We start from the raw sequence: 27091 nt of genomic DNA, 5'->3' as shown, positions 1-27091 counted from the left end.
AAGTCTGGTTGAAAAAGGAAGGTGCATTAGTTCAGCTTCATAGTCTGGGTTCTCATAAATTTCTCTCTCTACAGAGAGAAGTGCATTTACGTGCAGTAGAAGGGTATTGTTGCTTTCACCAGAAGCAACCGTAGAAATGCTGTTTGAATAAAATGTTGAATTGAGACAGATTTGAATGTTTAGATTAGATACATTTATAGACAAGATATGTACAGGAAGTTGCGATGGTTACATTTTTATCTATTTATTTTCCATGCTTTCTAATTCTCTGTCTTTGCATTTATAGGATGCGAAGGTTTGCTTACTGTAAAGTGGTTTTAGCCACCTCTCTGGTCTGGGTGATGCTGGACATGTTCATTCTGCTCTACTTCAGCGAGTGCAACAAGTGCGATGATAAAAAGGAGAGGGGACTACCTGGGAGAGCTGGTAGGTACTTCCGTCCACATTTACTCCTTGACACTTTACATTATATACATGCATTTCAGAGAAAATCTGTTTATGTCCATCATAGATGGCCTGTCCAGACCACGGGACGGGCCTGGTGAAGGCGGGAAGCCGGTGGTGATCCCTAAAGAAGAACAGGAGAAAATGAAGGAGATGTTTAAGATAAACCAGTTTAACCTCATGGCCTCAGAGAGGATAGCTCTCAATCGCTCACTACCTGACGTCCGTCTGGAGGGGTAAGCTGCCTTTCAGAAACTAATGATACATGGTGTTGTTCTTTCTTTAATCGTGTTTGTGGCTTAGAGTAGAGTGGATGAAAAAAAGATAAAAAATACAAATCCAAAGGTTTATAGTTTTATAAAAAATGAAATGGTAACTTTTTTTTATGAATTTGAGCATGGAAATAAGAAGATTTTTATTATTTCTCTTGTTTCAAAAATATAAACAATTTATGGATAAAACAGAGGAAGAGGAAGATGTCTGCCCTCAATTAATTTTATGATTAGGATCATTAAAGCATGATTATGGATTATTCTCTATTTGGAAATTATATAATAATATGCAACTTGTATTGGAATCCACCAAGGGTGAATGATACATGCTTTAAGTTCAATAAGGAAGCATATTTTTAAGATTCTCTTTAATTTGTAAAGTTCAGATAAGGAGGAGACTCATCATGATGATGGAAAACAAAGAGAACAGTGAATTTACCCTAATTTATTGGAGCTAATTTATTAGGTTTCTGAAGCTCTAAAAAGAAAAACAATAAAGCAGTATGATGTGTTTCATGTGATCGTCATGAAGCAGTCTTTAATTCTGCAGAATACCAACCAATTAAAATCTAAAGTTAAAATTGCATTATATTCTTACAAAGACATCAAAAGCATGAGTGGGTTTATTATTTAATTCTAAGCGGCCTTCTGACTTGGCAGACGCTGCTGGAAGGTCTGCAGGGAATCTGCTGAGGATCTGTGCATGTGGAGCGGTTTGGTTTTGGGCCGAACCTGTCTGTTTGATGTTATCTGCTCAGTGGACAGGAAGCTGCAGCAGCTGATACGGTCTCACTTTAACTGTGAACACCGCTGTAAAAATTAAACAAAAACACAGGGACAGTTTTTATGTTGTCACATAAAAACTGTCCAAGTGTTTTTGATTAATCAGCTCTCAAGTGATCTGATAATTCAGCTCTCATACAAAAACTGAAAGATTCCCAATGATTCTGTATTTTAAATTTGGTGTCTTTTCTTTCCTGAATTCAGTCGACATTTTGTCTGACCTTTTCTCTCATATTGGAACCTTTTTACAAAGGAATAATGCTTTATTAGAACAGTCAGATTTAAGCTGTTACACTTTTTGGACTAACTGCTAAACGGGTAGAAGAAAAAAATAGAGTATGCAAAAATAGAAACTTGTAAAACCAAATGAAATACCAAAAGAGGGAAGTTTAGACATGTGCTTTGCTGCTTGTAAATATTGAAGTGCATGAACAGGTTTCTCAATGTCTTTAAAGGGTTGTGCCTTCCTCTGCAAAAGCAGCATGGCTTTATAGGCAATCCCTTATTAAACAACACAACATGTATTGCCTAATGCAAATTCTATTCAATGGAGGCTATAGTGTAATGAAAACTATATTTTCAAATTCAGAGTTTGGTGTAGTTCTGTTTTGCTGTAAGTCATTCTGCCTTTAAGAATGGAAGATTTAACACAGCATGTGTTCAGACAGGATCATGAAAGAAATGTCATGGTTGGTTCTGGCCATCGGATACAACTCGACTCTCCTTTTCCTTTTGACCTTGTTTCGATTGTGCATTGGAGGATACATAGGTCGGGAATGGGGCTATGCAGCACAGGAGAGGGAGACATATGACTGTCAGGCAGAGGCATGTGCATACCAGACTTGACAGGAAAGTCAGAGGACATTGATCCATGAAATGGGTTTTAGTCTTGCAGGGAGAGTTGATTACCAGGTGTGTTTCCACTCTGCTTTCGCTTCATCTATCTACTTTTCCAATTAGAAGATAAGACGGAGTCAATATCATAAGAAGGAATGTGCACCTAGCTGTGTATAAGTATGCATATATTTTTGCTTATTATGTGTGAATGTTTGTTACTCAGCTTGTTTAGCTGGGATAAAAACCATTAGAGTGAAAAGCTTTCTATGTGTCAGCTATGTAGCACATACATGTAAAACTAGCATTTTTCAGGGTGTTGTTGCAATCAGTCTGTGACCACACCTATCAGAAAACTTTTCTAGCAGAGTCTCTTATTTAACTGTTCTTGAGAACTCACTCAATAATATATGGTATTTTTCTGTGTTTAATGTTGCAAGAGTAATCCTGGCTAATTGAAACCAGTTCGCACACCCACCCCAAATATTCCCACAATCCTCTGGCTGGAAAAAACAACCCTTAACTCATTGCCTGCTTTTCTGCAGCCAAATGTTTGTCATCCCGCCTTTTCAGCTGGATGTGCAGCACGCCCAACAAGTACTTGTTGTTTCAATCATCAACATGAAAAATTGCCTCAGGGCCAATTTACACTAAATAAAACTAATAAATGAGTGAGTATCAAGTGTGAAAGAAACATACAAGCAAAAAAACATGTCTCATAAAAGATCTTAACGATTCTATGTTTTGCTATGAATCATCCACTATACTCCTCAGCCCCCCTTCTTTGGACAGTATTAGTGCACACACACACTCATGCACAGCAGAGACTGAGAATGTCTGTCTTATTTAGTGTGTTCCTGAGGCAGCTGCAGAATAAGTATACTTTTGACCTCCTCTCTGTTGCTGTTACATTCCCTCTGTCATAATCAACAGCAGAGGCAGAGGAAGCACTTCAGCTCCCAGGATGATCACTAGGAGGAGGGAGAGTTATGAAGATGGAGGAAGGGAGATCATATTCCATTTGGCTGTTGAAAGAGCTGAATTTATCAGCGGATGGAAGGCACTGGGGTGGTATCAGTTCTGCAGATGAATGAGCTGCTTGCTGAGATTTGACAGACTAACATATAGAGGAGTGAATATCAGGGAACAGGTATCATTCCTCCTTTGGTTTATAGTTTTACATTTAGATTATACCTGCAGTTCCCCAAACAGAGTTTCTGGACAGAGAACAGGAACTACCCAGCGGCCGTCTCAGTTATATCTGGACAATCTGTCACAAATTTATTATCACAATATTAGTGTGTAAAATGTAAAGAAGCAAAACAAAAACCTTTACACATCTCAAATGTTTTTGGAAATTAAGGATAAGATGGGTATTCTATTTTAAGTTTTAATCTTGCTAAATTGAATGCAAGAAGGTGACACGGATGCTAAAGGTCATAGTGACTGATGGTAGCCTTCTAATGCTGGATAAAAAAGAGGAGGAAGAAAATGAATTTATTGTAACTGATATTGTAATTTTTCAGCACACAAGTTTGTTTATGTTCCTCGGCTGCTTTTAGCTCCATTCTCGATCCTCTGAAAGATCTTGTTTATCTGCTATATTGCAATTTGTGCTTCTGATTTAAATGTAGATCATCAAACATTCTTTTTGAAGCAAGGTTTTGTTGAAGCTGCTGGTGAATGGGCTCATTTCAATCTCTACTTCTTGATGTTTTAAGGGATGTTGGATATGTGGTGGTAATTGACATGGTTTGTGCCCAAACGTCCACCCCTAACCCCTAGATCCCTCATTCACTATATAAACTAGGGACTATATAGTGGACTTTAATGTGAGCTCAGTTGACTGGCCGTTCGGACAGGTGACACTACTTTTTGCTCCCCGTTGGTCACATAATTCTACCTCCCTGCTTGCGCCATCTGTGTTATCTGTCCCCGCTGTCACAACATATCCCATGTTGCAGTGCGAGCTCTCACTAAGCATTCTGGGATATATCTGCTCGACCAGGCATGATCACTACTTATTAAGGTGCATTGTGGGAAATTTCGAGTCCACTACTTTTTCATCCACTATACCTTCGGACACTCATCTAAAATGGTGTAACCACTATATAGTGCCCCTATATAGGGGTTAGGGCCGACATTCAGACTTTTTTAGATTCTTTTTTTTCCTAAATAAAAAAAATATATATATTGCTTGATGGGTCTTAATATCTCTAAAATGTGCCTGAGCTAGAGGTTGTTTGTTTTCTGTCCATCTTCATTAAGCTTCATTACATCAAATAGACCTTTTATGCTTATATCTTACTGCCTGATATCATTCCTATGAAATTTAAAAATGAACCTTTCAACTCTTTCAATATTCCGCGATAGGGCATCAAGTGTGATTATAGTAATGGTTACGTGAAAAAAAAATTTTATTCACCTTCCTGCTTTAATTTGGTTGGTGTTGTAATTGTTTACATACAGATATCTGCTTGAACAAAAGTATAATTAAAATAGTCATAATATGATTTATATTTAGTGGGTCTCTATTTTTATGCTACTAAGACTAAATAATCATAGTTGACTGTAGTGATACACTGCAGAGAAATATCAGAAGATAAAGGGTGTTAACAAGATGAATAGTTTTCTCTTAGTTTATTATAAACAAGTGAAATTAGACAACAGGCTGTTAACAAGGAATATAATTGATTTATTGGTACTTGTGGCGTGTTTACATTCATTAAAAACATTTATTTACATTTTTTCTTTTTTTTTTCTTTCCTCTAAACAATCTTGGAGTTAAAGCCCTATCAGGTTTTTGTTTTTCAGTAAATCTATGTGTGTATGTGTTTTTTTTTCTTTATTATATTTAAAACAAAATGTCCTAGGTGTTTCAGGATGTTAGACCTCCCTTTCTTTAGGAAACACCTAAGCATGTCCAACCAAAGAACCCCCGCTCAGCTGTTTTATGGGAACTTTTAGAGCTCTAAAGCAAACAGTGTGATTCATCACTCTTTGGATTCCAATACCCTTTAGCGAATACCCTAAATAGAGTTTTAAATGCAGCTTCAAAAATGAAAAGGTTTCAATTCCCTCTTCCTGGGCAGGAATATTTCATTATTATAAGGCTTTTAATAATAAATGTTAAGTAATCCAGTAATCTTACAAACTATGTTGTAACATTTTCTTTTATTTATTATTATCTCTACTTTTCTCTGCAAACTCAGTACGTGTTTACAAACATGGCAAGATCAAGAATCCTTTACACTGTGACCCAGATGCTGATGTCCATTTGTAAACGTTTTAGCTTCTCTGGGAGTGTTTGTTTGTACAGGCACGATTATGACAGATGTTATATTTTTCTCTGAATATACTTCGGTATTTCTTTAATTTTCATGTTTGACATTCAATTTTAGTAATTATATAACTGTTAACAGGATCATATAGACTTTAAAACAGAAAATTTAGTCAAAGATAAGCCCTTTTAACGCTGTCATTTGGCCAAAAAAAGAAAATGTACATTTTGTATTTAAGATTAAAACCCTTATTTGTAAATATGCTTGATTTAGAAGTCCCCAAATGGGATTTTTATGTCAGCTGCTTCAAATGCTCTAGAATAATATGCCATTTAAACCCCTATTCTATTATTAATTGGTTAATGAAATGAAAAGGTCAACAAATTAATAGCTCAGCAAATAATGGTTAGTTGAGCTTTTGTTCAATGTTTTTACTAAAACCAAGCCAACAAAATGCTAATTGTGTCTACAAAGATAATCTAATATCAAAACAGAACTATGTCTTAAGCATGCCGTAGCTTAGTGGGCTGTTAAAATGTACCCTGCTAAGAGGCATTAAATTAAGTTTATGTGGGGGTTTATGTGTAAGTTTAAACCTTTTTATAAAAATATAAACCTGTTTGGCTTAGAAAATTTCACAAATATATTCAACTGTGTTCAACTGCTTCCCATTTTTAAGATACTTTAAACATCCTTGTAGTGAATCATTTCACCAGGGAGAAAAATCACTTCAAATGTGTCTTTTATGGTGATATTAGCTCTGTGATTTGTATTTGTAACCCTCTGGCCATAACTGTTTCCTGATTTTTGTCTTCAGTTTGTTCTATTTGTTATTCTCTTGTAAGTATTTTCAGTGTTATTTCTCTCGAAGGAGAACTTTGTGCTCTTATCTGGTATTACTGACTTAGGATCTAATTAGGAGCATTCATCAGCTGTCATGCTGCAGACTTCTGCCCCGTATTACTCTCCATTATTTGGAATATCTGTTTTACTTCTACCTCATTATTCATCTCTAGCATTTTTTTATAGAAATATAATTTTAACAGAGTCCTGATCTCATGATTGCCTGATTGATTTCATAACTGCCTGATTTCTTCATTTGATTTTGCTTATTTTAGAGTCAGTGCACGTCTTCTAGCTGTAGAACAATTTAATTGCAGATTTTTTTACAAATAAAAAGAGGCTCGATAGTTGGTTATATTTTTTTCTCTGCTCAAAGTATCAGATAATTCTGCCAGTTTTGTTACATAAAAACCTTTGTGTTTTTTTTACTTGCTCTCCATAGGTGCAAGAACAAGTTATACCCTGATAATCTTCCTCGCACCAGCGTGGTGATCGTATTTCACAATGAGGCTTGGAGTACACTGCTGCGAACCGTTCACTCAGTTATTGATCGCTCTCCACACACACTGCTGGAGGAGATCGTCCTGGTGGACGATGCCAGTGAGAGAGGTAATATGCAAACTGCTGAGGATTCCTTTTTCGGGCTTAGCCTATCTTTTTTTTTTATTGCTGTATAATTTTAGTCGTTCATGTTCTCTTGTGGGTAGTGAGTCAAGATATACATGTTTAAGGGCTGTGTGCCAACTTACCCTGCGCAATGCTGGTAATCCCTGTTTGGGAGAGATTAGGTCTTTAATATGCCAGCCACTAGGATTACGCTGTGCTATAACCTCTATTCCCCTCAGCTGCAAACACAAGGTAACAATGCATCTTATGAGAGCTGATGCTGTAAAACAAGAGGGGGTGTAGAAACGATACTGACAGACCTGCCAACTAGTTTTAGTTTAGTAAAAGTTTTGAGTGACCTTTGTTGCTACAAGGAGAAAAGTTTGTTAATCTTAATGTTAAAGGTGTGTTTCCTTTTTGCAATCTTTTCTATTTGTATCAGATTTTCTCAAACGGCCGCTGGAGCAGTACGTCAGAAAGTTAGAAGTGCCGGTCAGAGTGGTGAGGATGGAGCAGCGGTCTGGACTCATTCGTGCCCGCCTCAAAGGGGCTTCCATCTCTACTGGCCAGGTGTGTTTTTGTATGTCTGACTACGTTTTGTCATGCGACAACTATATGCTGTCAGTGTTTTGTTTTAGGATTTACTTGATTGACCACACAAAGCAATGTTTATTGCTGCTGGAAAGTTGAAGGAAAAAATGCGTAATATTCAAATTTTTTACAGATAAAATTTAGAAAAATTTATATAACCAGGTTCTTCACAGGTTCTTTGACTTTAAAGATGCTCATCACAGACGCTCTCTATCCAGTCTGACTGACCATGCGGTATTTTGATAAGAAGAATAAGCAAAAACCTTTATCGTTAGATGCATAAAGCTGGTAGAGACTAATGAATAAAACCCTATCAGCTGTAATTGCAGCCAACTGTGGTTCTGCAAAAATATTACCTCAACAGGAATGCATACCAAAGTACAAAACTTTTAAAGATATTTCTTGAAGCAAATCTTTAAAATCATTCATTGTTTTCTCTTTATTTGACAATCATGTGCCATTTTGTTGTGGTCTCACTTAGAATACTCTTTAATTAAATGTAATTTTGTGTTTTTAACACAAATAAAGATGCAAAAATAAAATGATTGTGTTTATCTTGCCAAGGTTATGTATATGTGATTTTGAATTAGCCTGTAACCTGCACTGCACCTGCTGCAGACTTATGCTGGATTTGTCTGATGTTTCCTTGTTGGCTTCTTAGGTCATCACCTTTCTGGATGCTCATTGTGAATGCACCACAGGGTGGCTAGAGCCTCTGCTGGCCCGCATCAAACAAGACAAGTAAGACCAATTTACATGAGAGACATGGACACTATTACCAAGTATTAGTGTCTAAACTGCTGCTGTTGAATCTGCAGGGGGCTCATCCTTGTGTTTAGTTCTAAATCATCGTTTACTACATGTCATGTGCTCACAAACGGTAACGGAAAACTAAGATGTGATTAGCAATTAGAATTCCCATTAGTTGGCTTTTGTTCTACTGGTAGTAGGTGTCTCATCTTACAGATAGTTGGCAACCTAAGCTTTTTCACAGCTGCTTTATTTCACCTTTGAATGTTGCAGGTTTGTAGATTAACCTAGTATTTCTTATTACTCCTCCAGGAGAACAGTTGTGTGCCCCATTATCGACGTTATCAGTGACGATACATTTGAGTACATGGCAGGGTCTGACATGACGTATGGGGGTTTCAACTGGAAGCTGAACTTCCGCTGGTACCCTGTGCCTCAGAGGGAGATGGACCGCCGCAAAGGAGACCGCACGCTACCCGTCAGGTCTGGCAACACAATTCATTTAGCAGCTTTTTAACTTATTTCAGTAGGATTATTAGACTGTTTGTTCTGCTCTTGTGCAACTGAGTTTGACCTCTCTGTTAGGTCATGTGAAAAAAATTTCCCTTAGAGACAAAATAAAATAGCAGCGATATAACCCAACACTTAATGTGCCACACCAACTCCAGTCAGCTGCTTAGAATCACATATCCTGTTTGCATTAATTTTGCTGATAGGCATTCACAGTTGTGTAGAGCAGTCATACATAACAAATCATTTAGACATGCTTAATCATAGGATGCTTTCGGGGCAGCAGAACTGATTGAACGCAGTGAACTTTCCTTTCTAGCTGAATTCAATGTCGTTTATGAGCTACTGTTTCTTTTTTATTATTACTATTCTTGTTGCTTTGCCTCTCGAGCTTGAGACCTTGAAGCAAAAATGAAGTTTCTTTCTCGCTGTCTATCATCTGTGCTTCCTGCTCTTGTTTCTAAGCTTGCTTTGACGCCACTTTTCAAGGTCACTTAGATAATATATCTTATGTAACTTGCAGCGCCCTTATTTTTGATTGTTTATTGCCATTTTGCTTTGCAGACCTTTTATATATGAATTTAAAGCAACATTAAATGCAAAAATATTTCCTGATGTTCTCCTAATGTGAGAAATATCAGTGTTTGAGATGTTGTAACTTTTCCAAAAAGGAATAAAAATCTATTTTAATTTATTCTAACTGTCCTTTTTTGAGGTTTCTGTTGTGTTTTATGGTGCCAGAATTTGTGCAAATCACTATTTTTATAATCAGAGGGTTGTAAACGCTGCTCTTATGAATGCGACAGACTCTGTTTGGAAAGGCAGATTCGTTCAGGATCAGAGCTTCCCTTTAATTTAGCAACTCTGGTTTGTTTTACTGCCACGTCTCTCATAAAAGGTCTGAGATAATTTTGTTGTTTACACAACTTTGATGTGTTATCCGCTAATGGAGAATCTTCAGTTATTTATTTACTCTCATCGAGTTGCTTCTTCTACATCATCTTTAATTTCTTTGATTTTATTCATCGGATAAATGCTGTGATGCACGCCACCATTCCAGCTGGGTTTATTTCTATGCGATTGTTTTGGGGGTTTTCTTTTTGAGTGCTTTAAAATCGTTATCTGAAAGAAGAAAACAGGTAGTAGAGAAAATAGGCCTCTTTTAAAAAGGAGGAAGCCATTGTGTTACAGGATGTGAAGGGAAGGAGGACTGAGGCTATTAAACATTGACATGACCATCACAGCAATAGAGCCCTGGCAGAGGAAAGAAGAGAAATGGAAAATAACAGGAAGATGGTAAAGAACAAGGGCTGAAATATAAAGCTCTGATGGGATCTGTAGATATTGAGTGACCTTTAGAAAACAGGCTGCCGGGGAATGAAGTGACACAAACCAGCCTCACTTTTTAAATTTATTCTGCTCACCAGGACTCCTACCATGGCAGGCGGCTTGTTCTCCATAGACAGGGATTATTTCCAGGAGATCGGCACATATGACGCAGGAATGGACATCTGGGGAGGAGAAAACCTGGAAATTTCATTCAGAGTGAGTGAACGCAGCCAACTAGCATGACTCTTTTCTGAAGTGCGCTGGCAAGGTTTCAGCACCGTCAGCCAGGGTTAAGAATCAGACACTCACAGCAATACTACACTCTGATTTCAGATTCACAAACCTCAGCAGTCAGCTATCTTTTGAGAGAGACCAAGATTAACACATTCAAGATATGCTTTTCAAAACATTTTATAAACTTCTTCCTCATCAGATCTGGCAGTGTGGAGGGACCCTGGAGATCGTCACATGCTCCCACGTGGGTCACGTGTTCAGAAAGGCAACGCCCTACACGTTTCCCGGAGGAACGGGACAGATCATCAACAAAAATAACCGCCGCCTGGCAGAGGTCTGGATGGATGAATTCAAGAACTTCTTCTACATAATCTCTCCTGGTGAGTCAGGCGATGTGTGCTTATGTCTTCATTAAGATATGCATGTAGGTACTGGTGTGTGGAGGTTAATCTCTGTGGCAGTGTGTGATCAATCCATTAACCTGGTGACAGTGTGATACTGCAGTGGTAGGCGAGCAGCGCAGGGTGTGTGGCAGCAAGTAATTTCATGCTACAGAAGATCTATTTACCTCAGCACACAAACAGGAATACACACAAGCTTAGAATGTGGAGGCAACACAAAAGTAAAAAAAAGTCAGAAAATAGTGTTCTGTCAGTTTTTCAACAGGTCCCAGTAACCCTAGTCAGATATTACCTTATACTAGTCAGCTTATAAGGTGATATCTTTAGGTGAGTTTTGTAAAGACAGACCATGATGTCAAGCCAGACCTTTTTCAAGCTTTGAACTTTAACATAGTCCGGTTTCTGGAATGGATCAGGCTAGTGTGAACCCAATTCAGGGTCCTTGAACCGGACCCTAGCATGGTTACAACTGCTGGTCTTGGCAGAATGGATCAGCACCCTGGAGCGGTTGCTTGCAGTGTGTATAAAAGCCTGTTCTTCCCAGTATACGAAGAGCATTGGGACAGATATACTACAAGTAACTAAAGCCCCATTTACACTACCCTCTGAAAACCGATTCATGCCGAGTTCGAACCGAGCTTGGATCAGTTAACCGTGCCGAGCTTGGTTCCTTACAACTGTTTACACACCATGCTAGCAAGGGTCCTCGCCTCCTAGTGACGATCTACGGTACTACTACTGTGCTATGGTATTACTTCTCTCTAGAGGGAATCAAGCAAACCAACATGGCGGAGCCTGTAACATTAAAGATATTTGGTTATAATTATCATATTTGGTTGTTTGCGGAGAGTCAGGCGAAAAATGCAGCCTATGATGAATTTACTTGACAGAGTCGGCTTTTGAAAAGTGGATATGAAAATCAGGGCTTATGAACACAGGAAACGACTGATGTTGAGGTTCATGACAGTTAACCAGAATGATCACAGGAAATGGTGTGGCACGGTAGGGAAGCTAGTATTTTTATGAATGTCTGATATTTCATGATTACGGAGGCTGACTGTGAGGAGATGACACGATTTGCTCATGCGCTCTTTGTTATCAGAGAACTGAGCTACAACTGAACCGCGCCAAGCCCTACTGATGAACTGGTACCATGTTATCACTGGTTGTATCTGATACGGTCCGATTCAGTTTTGCATGCCATTTTAACAGTTATCTGGGTTACCATGCTCTGACCGATCTCAGCAGTTTCAAGAGGGTAGTGTAACTCAAAGTTGAAGAAGGTATCTGCATAAAAAAACCTCTAGAGTAAAAATGAGACAGCCTGAAGCCAATAAAGCTGTAATAGGGGTTGTAATATATATGCCACACATCAAGGGTGGTGCACTAGTGCAGCCTGTAGAAGAACGAAGGAAGAAAGAGGTTGAAAACAATTGTTTTGTAAAGTTTGTGTGGTAAGGGTGGTTAGAGCCACTGTGTACTGGCTCCCATTTTTAAACCAGCCCATGTATAGCTGACTATGGGTGTGGGTAGGGTCAGACTTGGTTGTTTAAACTTGTCGCAGTGTTTTCATTCATTTCCATCTTACAGAGGTGTTATGTGGTCTGGTGAAAATCTGTCTTTTCTTTGAGCATTTTTAAGCTGGGAGGTATGAAAAAAGGTTGGAAAAATATTCACTGTATTTATATTCTTTTTATTAACTTGTAGTACTAGGATTGTCTGTCTCTGCCTCAATCCATACTGTTGTCTGTCTGTCGTCATTCTTTTAAGATACTTTTTTAAAGCCTCGCAACTATATCACCAATCTGCTATAACTTCTTTGTAATCTGTCAGATTTAAACACCAAAAATGTTGACCTCCCCATAATATTATATATTAAGGATTTCCTGTTCAATCTCTCTATAATAAATGACAACATGCCTATGTAGTTATTTACAAATTCAAAAAAATGGTCGTTTATCTTGTTTATTAAATACAATCAGCATTAGACTTTTTTTCTAGCTGCTTCTAACTCCCAGGAGATCCGCATCCACAGATGGAGAATGTAGACGTCAAACAGCAGCACATTTGAAATTATTATGGCAGACTGTTACTGAAAGTTTTCAATAAAGCTTATTTTTGTTATAAAAAGAAAAGTGAAGTGGTTGACGGTTTCTTTTATTATTAAACTGTTGAATAATGGGAGCAGGTAATATTGTGACAACATTCTACCAAGACAGGCTTTGAAAAATGTTGGCACCAAATCACAGTTCAATTATTATAATTTGGACACTTCAAAAATGCTACGCACCTTATAAAATCTGTTAGTATTGTTGATTCAGTGATGTTAGTCAAACTGAAAATGAGAATGAGATCATTGGGAAACAGCAACGATATAGAGAATAGCAATAACATCTTCTGACAGTCATAGTAAAGTCACAGCTTGGTTTTTAGAGGCAATTTTACAACAATAGTTCAGTCCAGCAGCATCCTGCTACAGACGTCATGAGATGACGCCATTTTGCACTGTGATGTTTTTAAAAATTGAAATCAGATCTCAGAGCAAAATTTTGGCTGGTAAGCAGTAAGAAAAACCATCTGATGGTGAGACAATGTCCCCTTCTTCCTGTGCGCACTGAGATGTGCAGCAGTAATAGTATATCCCTTTGTTTTCCCTTTAAAGTTTCTCCAGCATTCATATTGAAACCAGTCACAGTTCCCAATCAGCCATCCACTGTATGGGATTTCCTGTTTACTGAGCCTCTGCTCCGCTAATATTTTTACCATAACTTGAACACTGGTAGCATCTCAGTTTAACTCATATCAGCTCCATTTAACACCTCCCACAAACACATTATTTGACCATGGTTTTAATAAATAAATGATCAAACTTCATCCGCTCTAATTAATAAATACCTGCTCTCTATACAGAACTGAAGCAGCGCTGATGGTTTGACCCCTTGTGAGAGCTCTTTATTGGATAATTAACATCGTTATGTTGGTCAAAACACTTTCAATCCTAAATAAACTTTTCAAATATGATTTATTAGACAACACTTGGTTTGCATGTTGTCAAAAAATCTAACCTGCGATTTGCTCTTGAAAAGCAACTGTTGTTGTGAAATGAAAAGATATTCATCAAATAGGTCACTTCCTTTGCACTTGTTAGTGCAGGGGCCATTTTGGCATCATCAAAGCTTTAAACAGGATCAGTTACAGCTATATGAATGAAACTTTTAATTTCATCATTTAATTTACAAAGAGCACATTGTTCTGGTATTTCAATTTCAATTTATTTGTTTCAGCCACTTTGTGCCCTTAAAAACACTCTGCCTCTACTCTGTGACTTGATGAATTACTCTGACATGCTGCATTCGGCTCATGGGCTGTTGTGCTCAGTACACAGAATGATTCCAGTCATTCTTACAGTCATATAAAAAAGTTTGGGCACCCCTATTAATCTTACTAATTTTTATTTCTAAATATTTGGGGCTTTGCAAATTCAGTTTGATATATCTAATTGATGGACACAGTAATATTTCAGTGTTGAATTGAGGTTTATTGACTTACAGAAAATGTGCAGTATGCATTAAAACAAAATTTGACAGGTCCAAAAATATGGGCACCTCAGCAAAAAAGAGGCATTAATATCTATTAGATCTTCCTTTTGCCAACACAGCAATTCAATTCAGTTTATTTATATAGCACCAATTCACAAAACATGTAATCTCAAGGCACTTTACAGTTCACCTCTAGTCGCTTCATGTACCTTTAATGAGTTCCTGGATCCTGGATGAAGGAATTTTTAAATATTCTTCTTTGCAAAACAATTCCAGTTCAGTTAAGTTTGATGGCCGCCGAGCATGACCAGCCTGCTTCAAATCATCCTACAGATGTTCAATGATATTCAGGTCTGGGGATTGGGATGGCCATTCCAGAACATTGGAATTTTTCCTCTGCATGAATGCCTGAGTAAATTTGAAGCAGCGTTTTGGATCATTGTCTTGCTGAAATATCCATCCCTGGCACATCTTCAACTTCATTACTGATTTTTGAACATTATTCTCAAGAATCTGCTGATATTCAGTGGAATCCACACGACCCTCAACTTTAACAAGATTCCCAATGCCAGCATTGGCAACGTAGCCCCAAAGCATGAAGGAACCTCCACCAAATTTTATAGTGCGTAGCAAGTGTTTTTCTTAGCTTGTTTTTTCGCGCCATGCATAACGCCCTTTTTTGTTTCGTCATTCCACGGGACCTTATTCCAAAATGAAACTGTTTTGTTCAAATGTGCTTTTGCAAATCTCAAGTGATTCTGTTTGTGGCGTGCTTGCAGAAAAGGCTTCTGCGTATCACTATACCATACAGCTTCTCCTGGTGCAAAATGCGCTGAGATGTTGAACAATGCACAGTAGATGCTTCAGCCCTTTGGATGTGGTCTTTGGGTTGTCCTTGACCATTCTCACCATTCTTCTTCTCTGCCTCTCTAATAATTTTCTTGGCCTGCCACTTCTGGGCTTAACAAGAACTTTCCCTGTGGTCTTCAATTTCCTTACTATGTTCCTCACTGTGGAAACTGAAATCTCTGAGACAACTCTTTGTATCCTTCCCCTGAACGACTATGTTGAACAATTTTTATTTTCATATAACTTGAGAGTTGTTCTGTGGTGCCCATGATGAATGTTCAGAGGAGATTCAAACAGGAGAACTTGCAACTGGCCACCTTAAATACAGTTTCTCATGATTGGATACACCTGGCTATGAAGTTCAAATCTTAATGAAGTTACCAAACCAATTGTGTGTTTCAGTAAGTCAGTGAAAAGTAGTTAGGGATATTCAAATCAATAAAAAAGATGAGGGTACCCAATTTTTTGCACCTGTCAAGTTTTGTGTTAAAGCATATTGCAGATTTTCTCTTAGTCCAATAAACCTGAATTCAATACTGAAGTATAATATATAAAATGATTCTGGTAAATCTTTTTTTTTGTATTGGGCTATATCATGCTGCTTTCTCACCCTAACGACAGAGGCCTTTTCGATTTCTTTTTTTTTAATGCGTTATCTAAATCTTATCTCTGGTTAATACAAAGTGACATTTTTGCATAACTGCAATAGGTCCAAACTTGAAAACCTGTTCAGGAGTGTTGCAGCTGTCCAGGTTTTAGCATCTGTGGAAAACCTATTTTATGAAAAAACACTGTTAGGGATGTGTTTATTAAATAATGTAGTTGGTTAAAAACTAACCAAACTCATGCAAATGGTGTCAAAAACATTTCCTGTTCCTGATTGGCCCAGTGTCAGCAAAACTAGCTATGGTTAAATGTCCAATGTCTGTTGGCATGGAGGGAGCCACAGGAAACTGTTCCTGTGGTCAGCAAACAGCTTTATAGTCTTTGCTGAAAGACTTGTTGAACGTTTAATATTTCATTACTGCTTATTAATGTATCAGTATTTTAACAAGCGAGGCAGGAAGGAGTGTGGAAGAGATGAACTGATGCTAGGATAGGCATGGTGTCCTGAGGGATAGATGGGGGTTCTGAGAGGTGAGACCGGTCCAGTTGTTTCAGAATGAGCAGGAAGCAGCCTGACTGCGTCATTATGCTGTTGGAGAGTTGAAGTGATGCTGACATTAAGAGGAACCAAGCAAATTTATTACATGGAATAGGAATCTTGCCAGGTCATCTTGACATTTTCTTATCATTTTCATTATAACCTGAGATCTGTACTGCTTGGTTTCGCCTTATTGGAAAAGCAGATGTTGGTAAAAAGATTAGAGTTCAGCCAATTTGGAAAAAAAAAAAAAAAACTTTTCTCTATAATTATTTAGGCAAAAGATATTTGTTAGAAAGAAAACGTTATGTTCACTATTGCATCTTCAACTTTTACTCTATGCGCATAAACCTGTCTAAATGTATATATTTTTTTATACATTTTATATTATTTATACATTTACTGCTTGTATTTTCTTGCACCGACATGGCAGGTCTGTCAGACTAATCCAAGCTGTCGTGAAACATGACAGTTTACAGAAAATAAACTGATCTCATGGTTTCACCTCACTGGTAGTTCTGTCAGCCTCTGTCTGTGCTCCAGGACTCCTGTCGTTGTCCTAAGTACACATGAAGTCATGGAAAGCAGAAAAGTAAAAAAAAAAAAAAAACAGGCATCAGAATGTTGTTGCTTTAAAGAGTTCAATAAAAAAAAACACTGAGCAAAACATTAAAATAAAACATGCTAAGGTTTCTAAACATTTTGCTTACATTCTATTAGAGCAGAAACCGTTCTGCTGAATACCTACTACAAGCTAAAATACAAAGCCTTGCAAATAGTTCACATTTATTCTTACTAAAAACACAAACTTACAGTATTTGGGATATTGCTTCATATCCTTACCCCACTGTAATCTCTCCATAACCATGGTTTGTTCATTGGTCTGCATGGTTCCTCTAACTAGCCCACCTGGCTGGAATGCATTTTAAGAAAGCTGAAGAAAGAATACAAAATTTGCAGTAATTTTCTTTTTTTTTTTTTTTCCTTTCTACCAAATAAAATCTAATATGTTAAGGTTTGTAGTTAAATATGATTAAATGTGATCAAGTAACCAGTGCTTGGTTAAAATAAAAGAAAATACAAATATTTGATATTACCTGATTCGCTTAGATTACCATATGTTTTAGGGTAGCATCGTATTTATGAACATTACTAAGTGTCCTCTAGTGGTCAGGCAATGATGGTTGAGCTGAGGCGTTTTGTCCCCATTAATGCTGTGTCTGTGTTTGTGTTTCCAGGTGTGACCAAAGTGGACTACGGTGACATCTCATCTCGCATTTCTTTAAGACATAAGCTCCAGTGTAAACCCTTCAGCTGGTATTTGGAGAATGTCTACCCTGACTCCCAGATCCCCAGGCACTATTACTCCCTGGGAGAGGTAACCATCAGCACGCACACCTTCACACACACTGACTGTCTATGCTGCGTTAGTGAGCGATCCTTACTTTGATCTGTGTGTGTTTGCCTCAGATCCGTAACGTAGAGACCAACCAGTGCTTGGACAACATGGCTCGCAAGGAAAACGAGAAGGTTGGCATTTTCAACTGCCACGGCATGGGAGGCAACCAGGTATGAAGGCAGTTCCTGCTGCAACAAAAAGGGTTCCTGAGATACATATGTAAATGATGAAAAGTTTAAACTTTGCTCATTTTTTAGCAGTTTGCATGATAGTTTTGTTTTTGTTTTTTTATTGATTCTAAGAGTTTCCAAATGCTTTAGCCTTTTCTGGTTCAGCCTTTTTACAAAAACAACCTGCTTTGTATTTTATCAGGACTAAATATGTACATTTGCTGAACGTTTTGTAAAGGACTCAGATGATAATGAGAAAAGAAAAGAGCAGGCTAATCAGTCCAAGCTCTGCTCGCTGTTCTGTCAGTCGTCTGAAAGTAAAAAGAAAATGACACACCTGCAAATATCCCAAGACATGAAACTGACAGTTATGCAAGAACACCTGTCCACCACATAAAGATATTGATTATATGAGAAATGATAATATAAAAATAAAGTAAAAAACAAAACAAACATTTATTTAAAAAATTATTTATTCTGTGCAATTGAAATAACCACAATTCTGTATTTATCTAACAACGCTGTCTGACTGAAAACATATTTTTCTCTGCTATAAAATCTACAGATAAACATAATATCTATATTCCTCAGTAGGTGGAGGGAACTGGGTCACAAAAGGAACAAATTTCTAATTTTATCTCAACATCTGAAAATATTCTAATTTACTATTTTAATATATATTCTAATATAAATAGAAATGAGTCAGTAAAGAAAAAAAAATGCAATGTTAAGATATGTCCTGCTGTTTTAAACGTACTTTAGTGTCATTCAAATGCAACGTCTTAATTTTAGGATTGTTTTTGCAGGATTCAAAATAAAAATGCATTTAGTTTAATCTCCTCTCTCTGCCTCTCCACTGGACTGCTTTGATTCAGCCCTTAGGAGAGAGCAATATAAATATCAGCAAAGCAGAAAGAGATTAGAACAACTCTAAATACGTTTAAAACTCATACCCTCCGAATCCATTAAATCATTTTCAAACATTCATTAATATTTTACCTGAACCCAAACTACAGAAGTTGATTATGTTTTTTTTTTTACTTAAGAGGCAGTTAACCGAGGCACACATAAAAGAAAAACTTTAAAACAGCTATCATTGTCCCTGGCTCTTGAATTTGAATCAAATATTTGGTAAATACTTACTGACTCAAATAAAAAAAAAAAAATACATTTAATATTTACTATATTTAATTCTGATGCGTGGATTGAAGTGACAAAAACCACAGAGTTTCTGAGCACTATAAGAGCACTAATAACACACTGATGACAGTCTGCATAGAGGGTGGGCTGTAGCTGAAAACAATCTGAAGTTGGCTCTACCTCTGGCTTAAGGCTTGTTCCTCTGGTGATAACCAATATTCTATATAAGTGATGGAGCCACAGTCTGATCTCGAGCGGAAGGAGGATTCAGGCTCATTATTTCCTTGCCTTTACCTGCAGCATAGAGAGCTTTCTGTGCTTCGCTGAATCAGCTTTAAAAAAGTCTAATAAGCTGCATCAATGGCAAAACCATCTTATAAAACGGTGTGGTAGGTTAGGGCATTTATAAAGAAAATAATAATAAACAAGAAAGCATTTTATTTAACCTAAATATCAAGCAGCTGTTTTGTTTTCAAAGTGTTGTTCCACAGCCTGAAATGACGCCTCTGATATCTGGGATGTTGTTGTTTACCTCGTAACATCACTGTGAATGACTTCTGTATAATCCTTGCACAGAAGCTGCTGCAGGACGTCCCAAACCTTTATGAAGAGGAACATTATAGGGGAACGCCGTTTTTTTTACTTGATTTTATGATATTACATCATGTTCTACTCACCTATATGAGTTTTCTGTCATTTGGAGCTGTTCTGAAGATATTCCATTTTGTAATATCCAAGTAACGTCTTCCTATGGGCAATGAGTTGAAGGCACAAACTAAACTGTTCATAATTTATTCTTTATGGTACGCCAGCATTCATAACATGTAGGTGAATCACTGTCTCCCAGACATCCGCGGTAATATTTGTTATATTTATATGTTTTAAAAACAAAGCGGCGTGTGTTTGACGTCATCCGCGCATGCGTACTAGAGTCATAGCAGGCAGCCCGGGCCACAGGCGGCTACGCACTACCCCTTCTATTCATTCGGCTAGCTAATCTGAACCGTTCAATTCCATTTCGAGAGCAGGATCATCTGTGGTAGTAGCACTAGACATCTTCCAGGCATGGGAGTAAAACTAGCAGCAGTTCAGCCGACAGGATGAATGAAAGGTAGCCGGCGCACTTGGATGAGGTCATACACACGCCGTTTCGTTTACTTTAGTTTAGTTTGTGCCTTCAACTCGTTGCCCATAGGAAGACGTTACCTGGATATAACCTAACAGAATACCTTCAGAACGGCTCCAAATGACACAAAACTCATATGGGGGAGTAGAACATGATGTAATAACTTAAAATCAAGGGCCCAATGTTAAAAAAAACTGCGTTCCTCTTTAAGGCTTAAATACAGCTTATTAGACAGATGGTTCTGAACCTGGATATCAGCTTTGATAATCTCCTTCCTGTTTTTGTGTGTGTGACCTACAGGTCTTCTCCTACACAGCCAACAAAGAAATCCGGACTGATGATTTGTGTTTAGATGTTTCCAAGCTGAACGGGCCCGTCATGATGCTCAAGTGCCATCACCTTAAAGGCAACCAGCTGTGGGAATATGATCCTGTGGTGAGTTGGAGAGAAAACCTGGAGTTGTGATGCTGTGCAGCCTTGGTATCTAGATCTATGCTGCTAATGTTGAGGATGTAAACATTGATCATATAGCTGGTGTTAGCAGCCCTCACATGTGCCCTCGCCTCTCTGTGTGTGCAGAAGCTGACTCTGGTCCACGTCAACAGTAACCAGTGCCTGGACAAGGCCAGCGAGGAGGACAGCCAGGTGCCCAGCGTCAGAGACTGCACACACTCCCGTTCCCAACAGTGGCTGCTGCGCAACGTCACACTACCCGAGGTCTTCTGACCATACAGCGCACCCCCCCAAACGTACACGCCCCCAAACACACAGAGCGGCCCAGAGCAAGCAGTCAGAAGAGCGGGCATGTTTTATTCAATGTGGGCACAAGGACCGAGACTTCTCTGGTGGGGGATTCAGGAGGAGGGATGGGACGGTACTACCTCTGCCAGAGATCAGAGGAAGGAGACTCTTCAAGCTTCCTCAGAGTGAATAGAGAGGACTGTAGAGACTCTCTAAGAGATCATATCTGTCGTTTTACATTTGCTTTTTTTTTTTTTTTAAGAAGAGATTCTAGATGTTGCTGTCTCCGGCGAGTGGAGTCGAGGTTCTGCACACAGCTTCCCCTCAGCTCATCACTTAACGTTTACTGACTGCCTCCGATCTGTGTGCGTGCACTTATCTGTGTGTTTGACCCGAGATGAATGTATGCTTTTTGAAGGGGCCTGAATATTTGTTTTTGTTGTTTTCCTTTTTTTTTTATTTAATTTTATAACTTGTATTGATCATGGACTCTTATGAAGAAGGATGCATGTCTGACTGCGTGTGTGAGAGATCACGTCTGGTGTGTGCCTGCGTGTGTGGACGTGTCAGAGCCCCTCCTTTGCAGTCTTGTAACAGTGTATGTCCCCCTCTGGTGTTACTTCTCGGTATCTCGTCTTACAGACTGTAATCTAAAGGAGGGCACGTAATATAGACAAAAAGAGGAAGCTCAAACCGACGTCTGCCAACAGCAGAAATGTAGAGATAGAGAAATATGTTTGTGATATCTTCAGATTTCTATGTCCAGTTTTTACATGCCTTGTCTGTTTCTACTGTTTCAGTAACCTTTAGTTTCTCCTTTTCATCATACAGCAAATGCACTCTCAAGCACATCAACAGGCTTCTTGGATATTAAACTGATACTGCCTACTGTAGTGTTTAACTATGAAAAGCTGTCCCATAAAACACTACAGAGCTACACTCTCTCTGCAGAAGGCCGTCCACACATGAGCATCTCAGTAAATAAAAATGTCAGACAAAAATATGAACCATCAAAAAGCTAAAATTCTTAATTAAATTAATTATTAATTTAGTGCTTGAAGCTAAAAAAAAAGCAGTTTCTCAGAAAAAATCCGATTTTTTTCCCATACGAATTGCAGGTTGTTGAAAAGCGTTTCTATATACACTCAGCAGCCAGATCTTTGAACACAGAAGATTGCATCAGTGCCACAAGGCCTGGAGGTAAACTACTGTTTTTGTTTTGCTTGTGCTTCTCCTATCATCCTGCAAACTTAGGGACGATGATTTGCATATGAAATGAAAATCATTTGTTTCAAATGAGGACTGGATCGCTGAACATCAGTCATTCCTCTCTTTAATCCCTGGTAAGACACTTCTGGGGTATCTTAACATGAATAAAAAATGCAGCTTAACTTCCAGATACATCAGTAGGTGGTGACTGTTAATTGAGTGTACTTTTGATTCTCCTTTAGTATCAAATAGGTTTTCTTTCATTACTCTCAAGGCTGCTGATAGCACTTTATTTCAAATGAATTTTTTTTTTTCCTTCCAGTAAGCTTCCCATATGCTTGGATAGAGAATCCTAATCATCCAGCTTGTTTTTCCGTTTTGATATTTTGTGACTTCCTCCACATGGAAGCTGTCATTGATTCTCTGCTGGAAACCAAACCAGTCAGCAGCCTTCAAAACCAAGCTGAAAAAAGATGTTTATAAAAAACATCTTTATCAGTCTAATGCAACTTTCTAACTTTCTGGGAACTGCATTTTAGTTTCATTACCTGTTCCAAAAGAATCAAAATAACAGGTCTTAATTGCTAAATGTTTAGAATGTGTTTTAAGTTACTGAAATGAATTTACTTCCTCGTTAAATATCTAATATGCTGAGATGCAAATGTTATCCCATATCGACCTCTTTAAGGAAATACACTCCAAGGGCCTCTTTTCTGCAGTGGAGTTTGTGGATGCTTGTGAGCATGTTCAGAACGTATCCCAGTTTTTCACCTCCATGCATTCTAGGTAAAACTTGATTTTAATATTTGTTTTTAATTGTATTTTGGAGAGCAACAAGCCCATACTGCAGATTAATGCTCAGCATATCCCTTTCATATCAGCCTACACGCAGCAGTACAACTGCTGTTGGGACACATAAGCAGCATTTATTTGGTGTTTTAGGATAAATAAACTAAGAGAATAAGTATGGGAGGCTGGAGAGAGCAGACTATATATCTTAACTCATAATCACTTCATTTGTTGCAAGTTTACCTACAGAACTTCTGAGTTCATATTTTGAACAACAGAAACGTGTCATTATCATTTCAAATCAATTTTGTGTTTTATTGTTTTTAATTTTTTTGTCACTCCTGCTGCTGTAAGTCAGAGCTTGAGTCATTTTGTAAAAGTTCAAAACGTTTCAGCTTCCTTTAGTGGGGGAAGGTTTACACGTGATGCAGACTTTCCTATCTGAGCACCTAACTGTGACGGTGAAGATGCTTTTGATGGTGAGACCGGGGAGTATCATTTGTTCCCATGCTGGGGGCCGGGAGAGGGCAAGGTTAAAGGAACTGACATGTCCAGGCTTCCACATTGAGCTGATCCAAATGTAGAAAATAAAGGTGAAAAGGTTTACAGAACAACTTGAGGAGAGTGTTGATTTTTCTTAACACAACTCATACTTAGTGTTCCCAACCAGCTTCACGTCAGTTTCACACCATTTCAGTCTGGCTAGTGATTAGGATCCCATCTGTTCTCTCAGCGATGCCAAACTCTTCAGCTCAGGTAAAAAAATATACATACATACATGGTCACCTGTTATTTATTAACTTAAAAACCCTCAATGGTCGCGGAAATAAAAATTGAATCAGACAAAAGTAATGACTAAAAATAACCTATGAAAATGAACACTTGAAAGTCAGACATTGCTTTGCAACCATGCTTTAATGGAATTATTAAAAAAAAACCCACGCAACAGCCCTGGACAAATATGATGGTACTTCTCTAAAATATGACCAAAGGGACACAATAAACCATAGTGTGTTCACTAATTAGCATAACAGGTGTCTATAATCTTGTAATCAGTCAGTGGGTCTAATTATAGGGCTGCAGGAAGTCACTGTGCTGTTTGGTGACATGGTGTTTATCACACTCAACATGGACCAGAGGAAGCAAAGGAAATACTTGTTTCAGGAGATAAGAGAGAAAACTATTGACAATAAAGGTATATAAAATATAAAGGCTATAAGACCATCTCCAAGCAGCTTGATGTATCTTTGATTACATCTGCTGAGATTTTTCAGAAATGTAAGATTTACAGAACTGTATCTATCCTCCCTGGACGTGACCGCAGGAGGAAAACTGCCTATTGACTTCCATCCATTTCCAATCCCTTTCTACAGCCTAACCATAACCCCCTACCCTAAGCCTAACAATTACAGGTTCATACCTAGCCCTAAACTCAATTCACACCTTAGTCCTAAACCTAAGACCTATCCCTAAAACAGCGATTGTACCCATGGTGACCAGGCTATGGTTTACAGAAAGTGAACCCCACAATTATAGTTGCTTTTTTCAGGGATGCAAAACCTGGGAGATATAGTTCTAGTGCCCCTAGTGAATAAAAGTACACAGTGTATCTTTAAAATGATCAAATGTATTCCTAACTGCCTCTAACAGGTTGTGATATGGACCCTACAGGCAGTTGTCCAGGGTGGTAACAATAGGGGGTTGCAGGAGAACTAGATTAAAATAAATATCTGTCAGTTGCTGCAATGTGATCTTTATACATGATACTTATGGCCTTATAAAAAAATTTTTTTTTGTGTGGATAAAGATCTATTTTGTTTCTCTTGCTTATGAAACTTAAATCTGGGTCTCAGACCTTTGAGCAAGAGCTGTACGATTCTGAGCCACTTGCAGCCCTCAAAATGTTTCTGGGTTGCCCTCGACCACAATCCAGTAATGGCCGGAATTTGGTTTGCTAGCTTAGCAGGTGATGCAGATGCACATATAAAAAGATGCAGATGTATAATTGATATATAGATAGAAAGCCTTTTTAAAAAAAAAAAAAAAAAAAAAAGCTTACAAGTTTTAAGTGCAAAAAAGATATTCATGTTTTGACAACTATTTTGATGCTTTTCATTTAAATCAATAATAAACGAGCACAAATATTCAATCAACAAAATGCAAGCTTGGGCTTCAGTGTTTGTTAAATTTTGTATAATAAATAAATAGTGAGCTATACCCCTTAAATTGCTGAAGACATTGTGAAGACAAAAAAAAATAATACATAGAAAAAGCCTCTACCATAAAATATCTAGGACATTCTATTTATTTTTTCAACCAGGAAAACCTGGCCTGCAGAAATCGACCCAATTTGCACATTTTATTAAAAATATTGTGTTAAGTGGTTAGAATGTAAAAAGTCCAGACAGCATAAACCTTAGGCAATACTTTGAAGTTTTATAACTTCCTACATTATTTAGCATTCTGTCGGTACAGTGGTGTTCCTAAAATAGGAAGATTTTACCAGCTTTTATTTGATCAGACTTGAATCCAATATTCTTAAAGCCTTTAGTTAGCTTATAACTGTAGAACTTATAACGACGTGAGAATCCCACGGTCACAGTGTGAAACACAGCCGCTGCTCTAAGTCATTCTGCCACTTTAAAAAGATTAAATCTCTCGTCTTTGCCACAGTGAGAAATGAGCTACTGCATGAGAGATGAGCCTGCGCTGAAACCTGATAAGTCTGGTGGGACTGTTCTCTGGCCTATTAATAAACATAAAGGTCCAATGTGAAGGGGAGAGAGAGAGAGATGGGCGGCAGACTGAGTAACTGTTTGATGCAGAGAGGATTATTCAAACTCCTGATCTCAATTTGATGAATTATTCATCTGTGAGGACTTGGGTCCAACTAGAGCCATCAGGAAGACATATAATATACAACAGCTTTTAGCGCACGCTTGCAAAATGTGTTGATGCTCGCGCTTTTATTTTCAGACAGCATCTGGTGGATGCATTCATTACGCACGTTTCTACTGATGTAGCTCGATGCCATGAGGTGGAAGCAGCAGGCTCTATTTGCAAATGAAACTGACTCTGCTGTGGAAGAGATCTCTAAGAACCAGGAAGACTTTTCTCCCGCTGCATGGTGCCGTCCCACAGACTTCAGCAGAAAGATGTGAAACCTTTGATCTGAAGAAATGTATTAAAGTTGAATCAAGCTGCGGTTTGAAGGGGAACTCCAAGAAAAAGACAGAATATTGAAGCTTAACTGGAGCTTAGCAGCGAATTTATTAAGATTAATGTGCTTTGAAAACAGTTCATATATCCTGTCTTTAATTTGCTTCCTGATGCTTTAAGTCTCTCCTGATTTGTTTTGCAGCTTGGGAACACTTGTTGAGTATTTCATTGCTTTTCTACAAAATATCTTTAATACCAATAAATTGGTGTTAGAAAGTCTGAGTATATTAGGTCACTAAGGCCTAGATGTTAACAAGCTGCCGAAACAGATTGTGCTGTCAGACCCTGTCCTCCACGGTGCACATTCTCTCTGTTGATGGTGTATACTTTCAAACATTATGTGAATCATGTTCATAGAGCCCCTAAAAATGTTGTTAATTCGTTGAGATCCTCTTTAAGTCTCTGAAACCGTGTTAGATGATATGAGCCACATCAACACAGATCCCTATCCATACCTAATAGTATTAAAGTTTGGTTCCGCATCCCATCCACATCTGTTAAAGTCCCACAGGGGGTAGCAAGCTTGTTTATTTTCTAAACTGGCTCCAGCAGAGATAATTTAATTTAGTTGCTAGGGAGCCTCGTGATGCAGAGTAATAACTAGAGAAAATTGACCTCTTTATCATATTTATTATTATTCTTTTTTTTTATTAATATAAAAAGAAAAAGTATTTCAAGCCAATAGTTGTGGAGAATGCTGTAATCAAACATTTTGCAGGTTCAGATGATTTTATGTAAGATAAGCTGCTGCTTTAACTTCGAAAAAAAAACTTCCATCACAAGCATCTAGAAAGCAGAGCATTGCCCAACATGCACAGAGCTTCAGTTGCGGTAAAGACATGGTAGAGTTTCCTGTCCCATTTCCTCTCTAATGATTTAAATCTCTCA

The 27091-nt window shown here is 38.0% G+C and overlaps 1 protein-coding gene across 3 annotated transcripts in view; it reads left to right on the top strand.

Annotated features, from left to right (window-relative positions):
* The window catches only part of galnt1 (UDP-N-acetyl-alpha-D-galactosamine:polypeptide N-acetylgalactosaminyltransferase 1), an 83864-nt gene extending 60266 nt beyond the window's left edge, over positions 1-23598 (top strand). For all 3 annotated transcript variants that reach the window (XM_038291026.1, XM_038291028.1, XM_038291027.1), the window contains exons 3-14: positions 287-426; positions 512-680; positions 6900-7066; positions 7506-7633; positions 8316-8395; positions 8717-8887; positions 10342-10459; positions 10677-10857; positions 17649-17788; positions 17881-17979; positions 20546-20680; positions 20825-23598. In XM_038291026.1, coding sequence (XP_038146954.1) covers positions 288-426; positions 512-680; positions 6900-7066; positions 7506-7633; positions 8316-8395; positions 8717-8887; positions 10342-10459; positions 10677-10857; positions 17649-17788; positions 17881-17979; positions 20546-20680; positions 20825-20971 — 1674 coding nt within the window. In that variant the 5' untranslated portion in view covers position 287 and the 3' untranslated portion in view covers positions 20972-23598. The remainder of the gene's footprint in view (positions 1-286; positions 427-511; positions 681-6899; positions 7067-7505; positions 7634-8315; positions 8396-8716; positions 8888-10341; positions 10460-10676; positions 10858-17648; positions 17789-17880; positions 17980-20545; positions 20681-20824) is intronic.
* Positions 23599-27091: the final 3493 nt, after the last annotated feature.

The sequence above is a fragment of the Cyprinodon tularosa genome, unplaced genomic scaffold, assembly GCF_016077235.1.
Source record: "Cyprinodon tularosa strain WSP-4 unplaced genomic scaffold, ASM1607723v1 ctg291, whole genome shotgun sequence".
Taxonomy (NCBI): Eukaryota; Metazoa; Chordata; class Actinopteri; order Cyprinodontiformes; family Cyprinodontidae; genus Cyprinodon; species Cyprinodon tularosa.
Note: the sequence above shows the minus strand (reverse complement) of the source record. Positions and strands in the feature narration are given on the sequence as shown.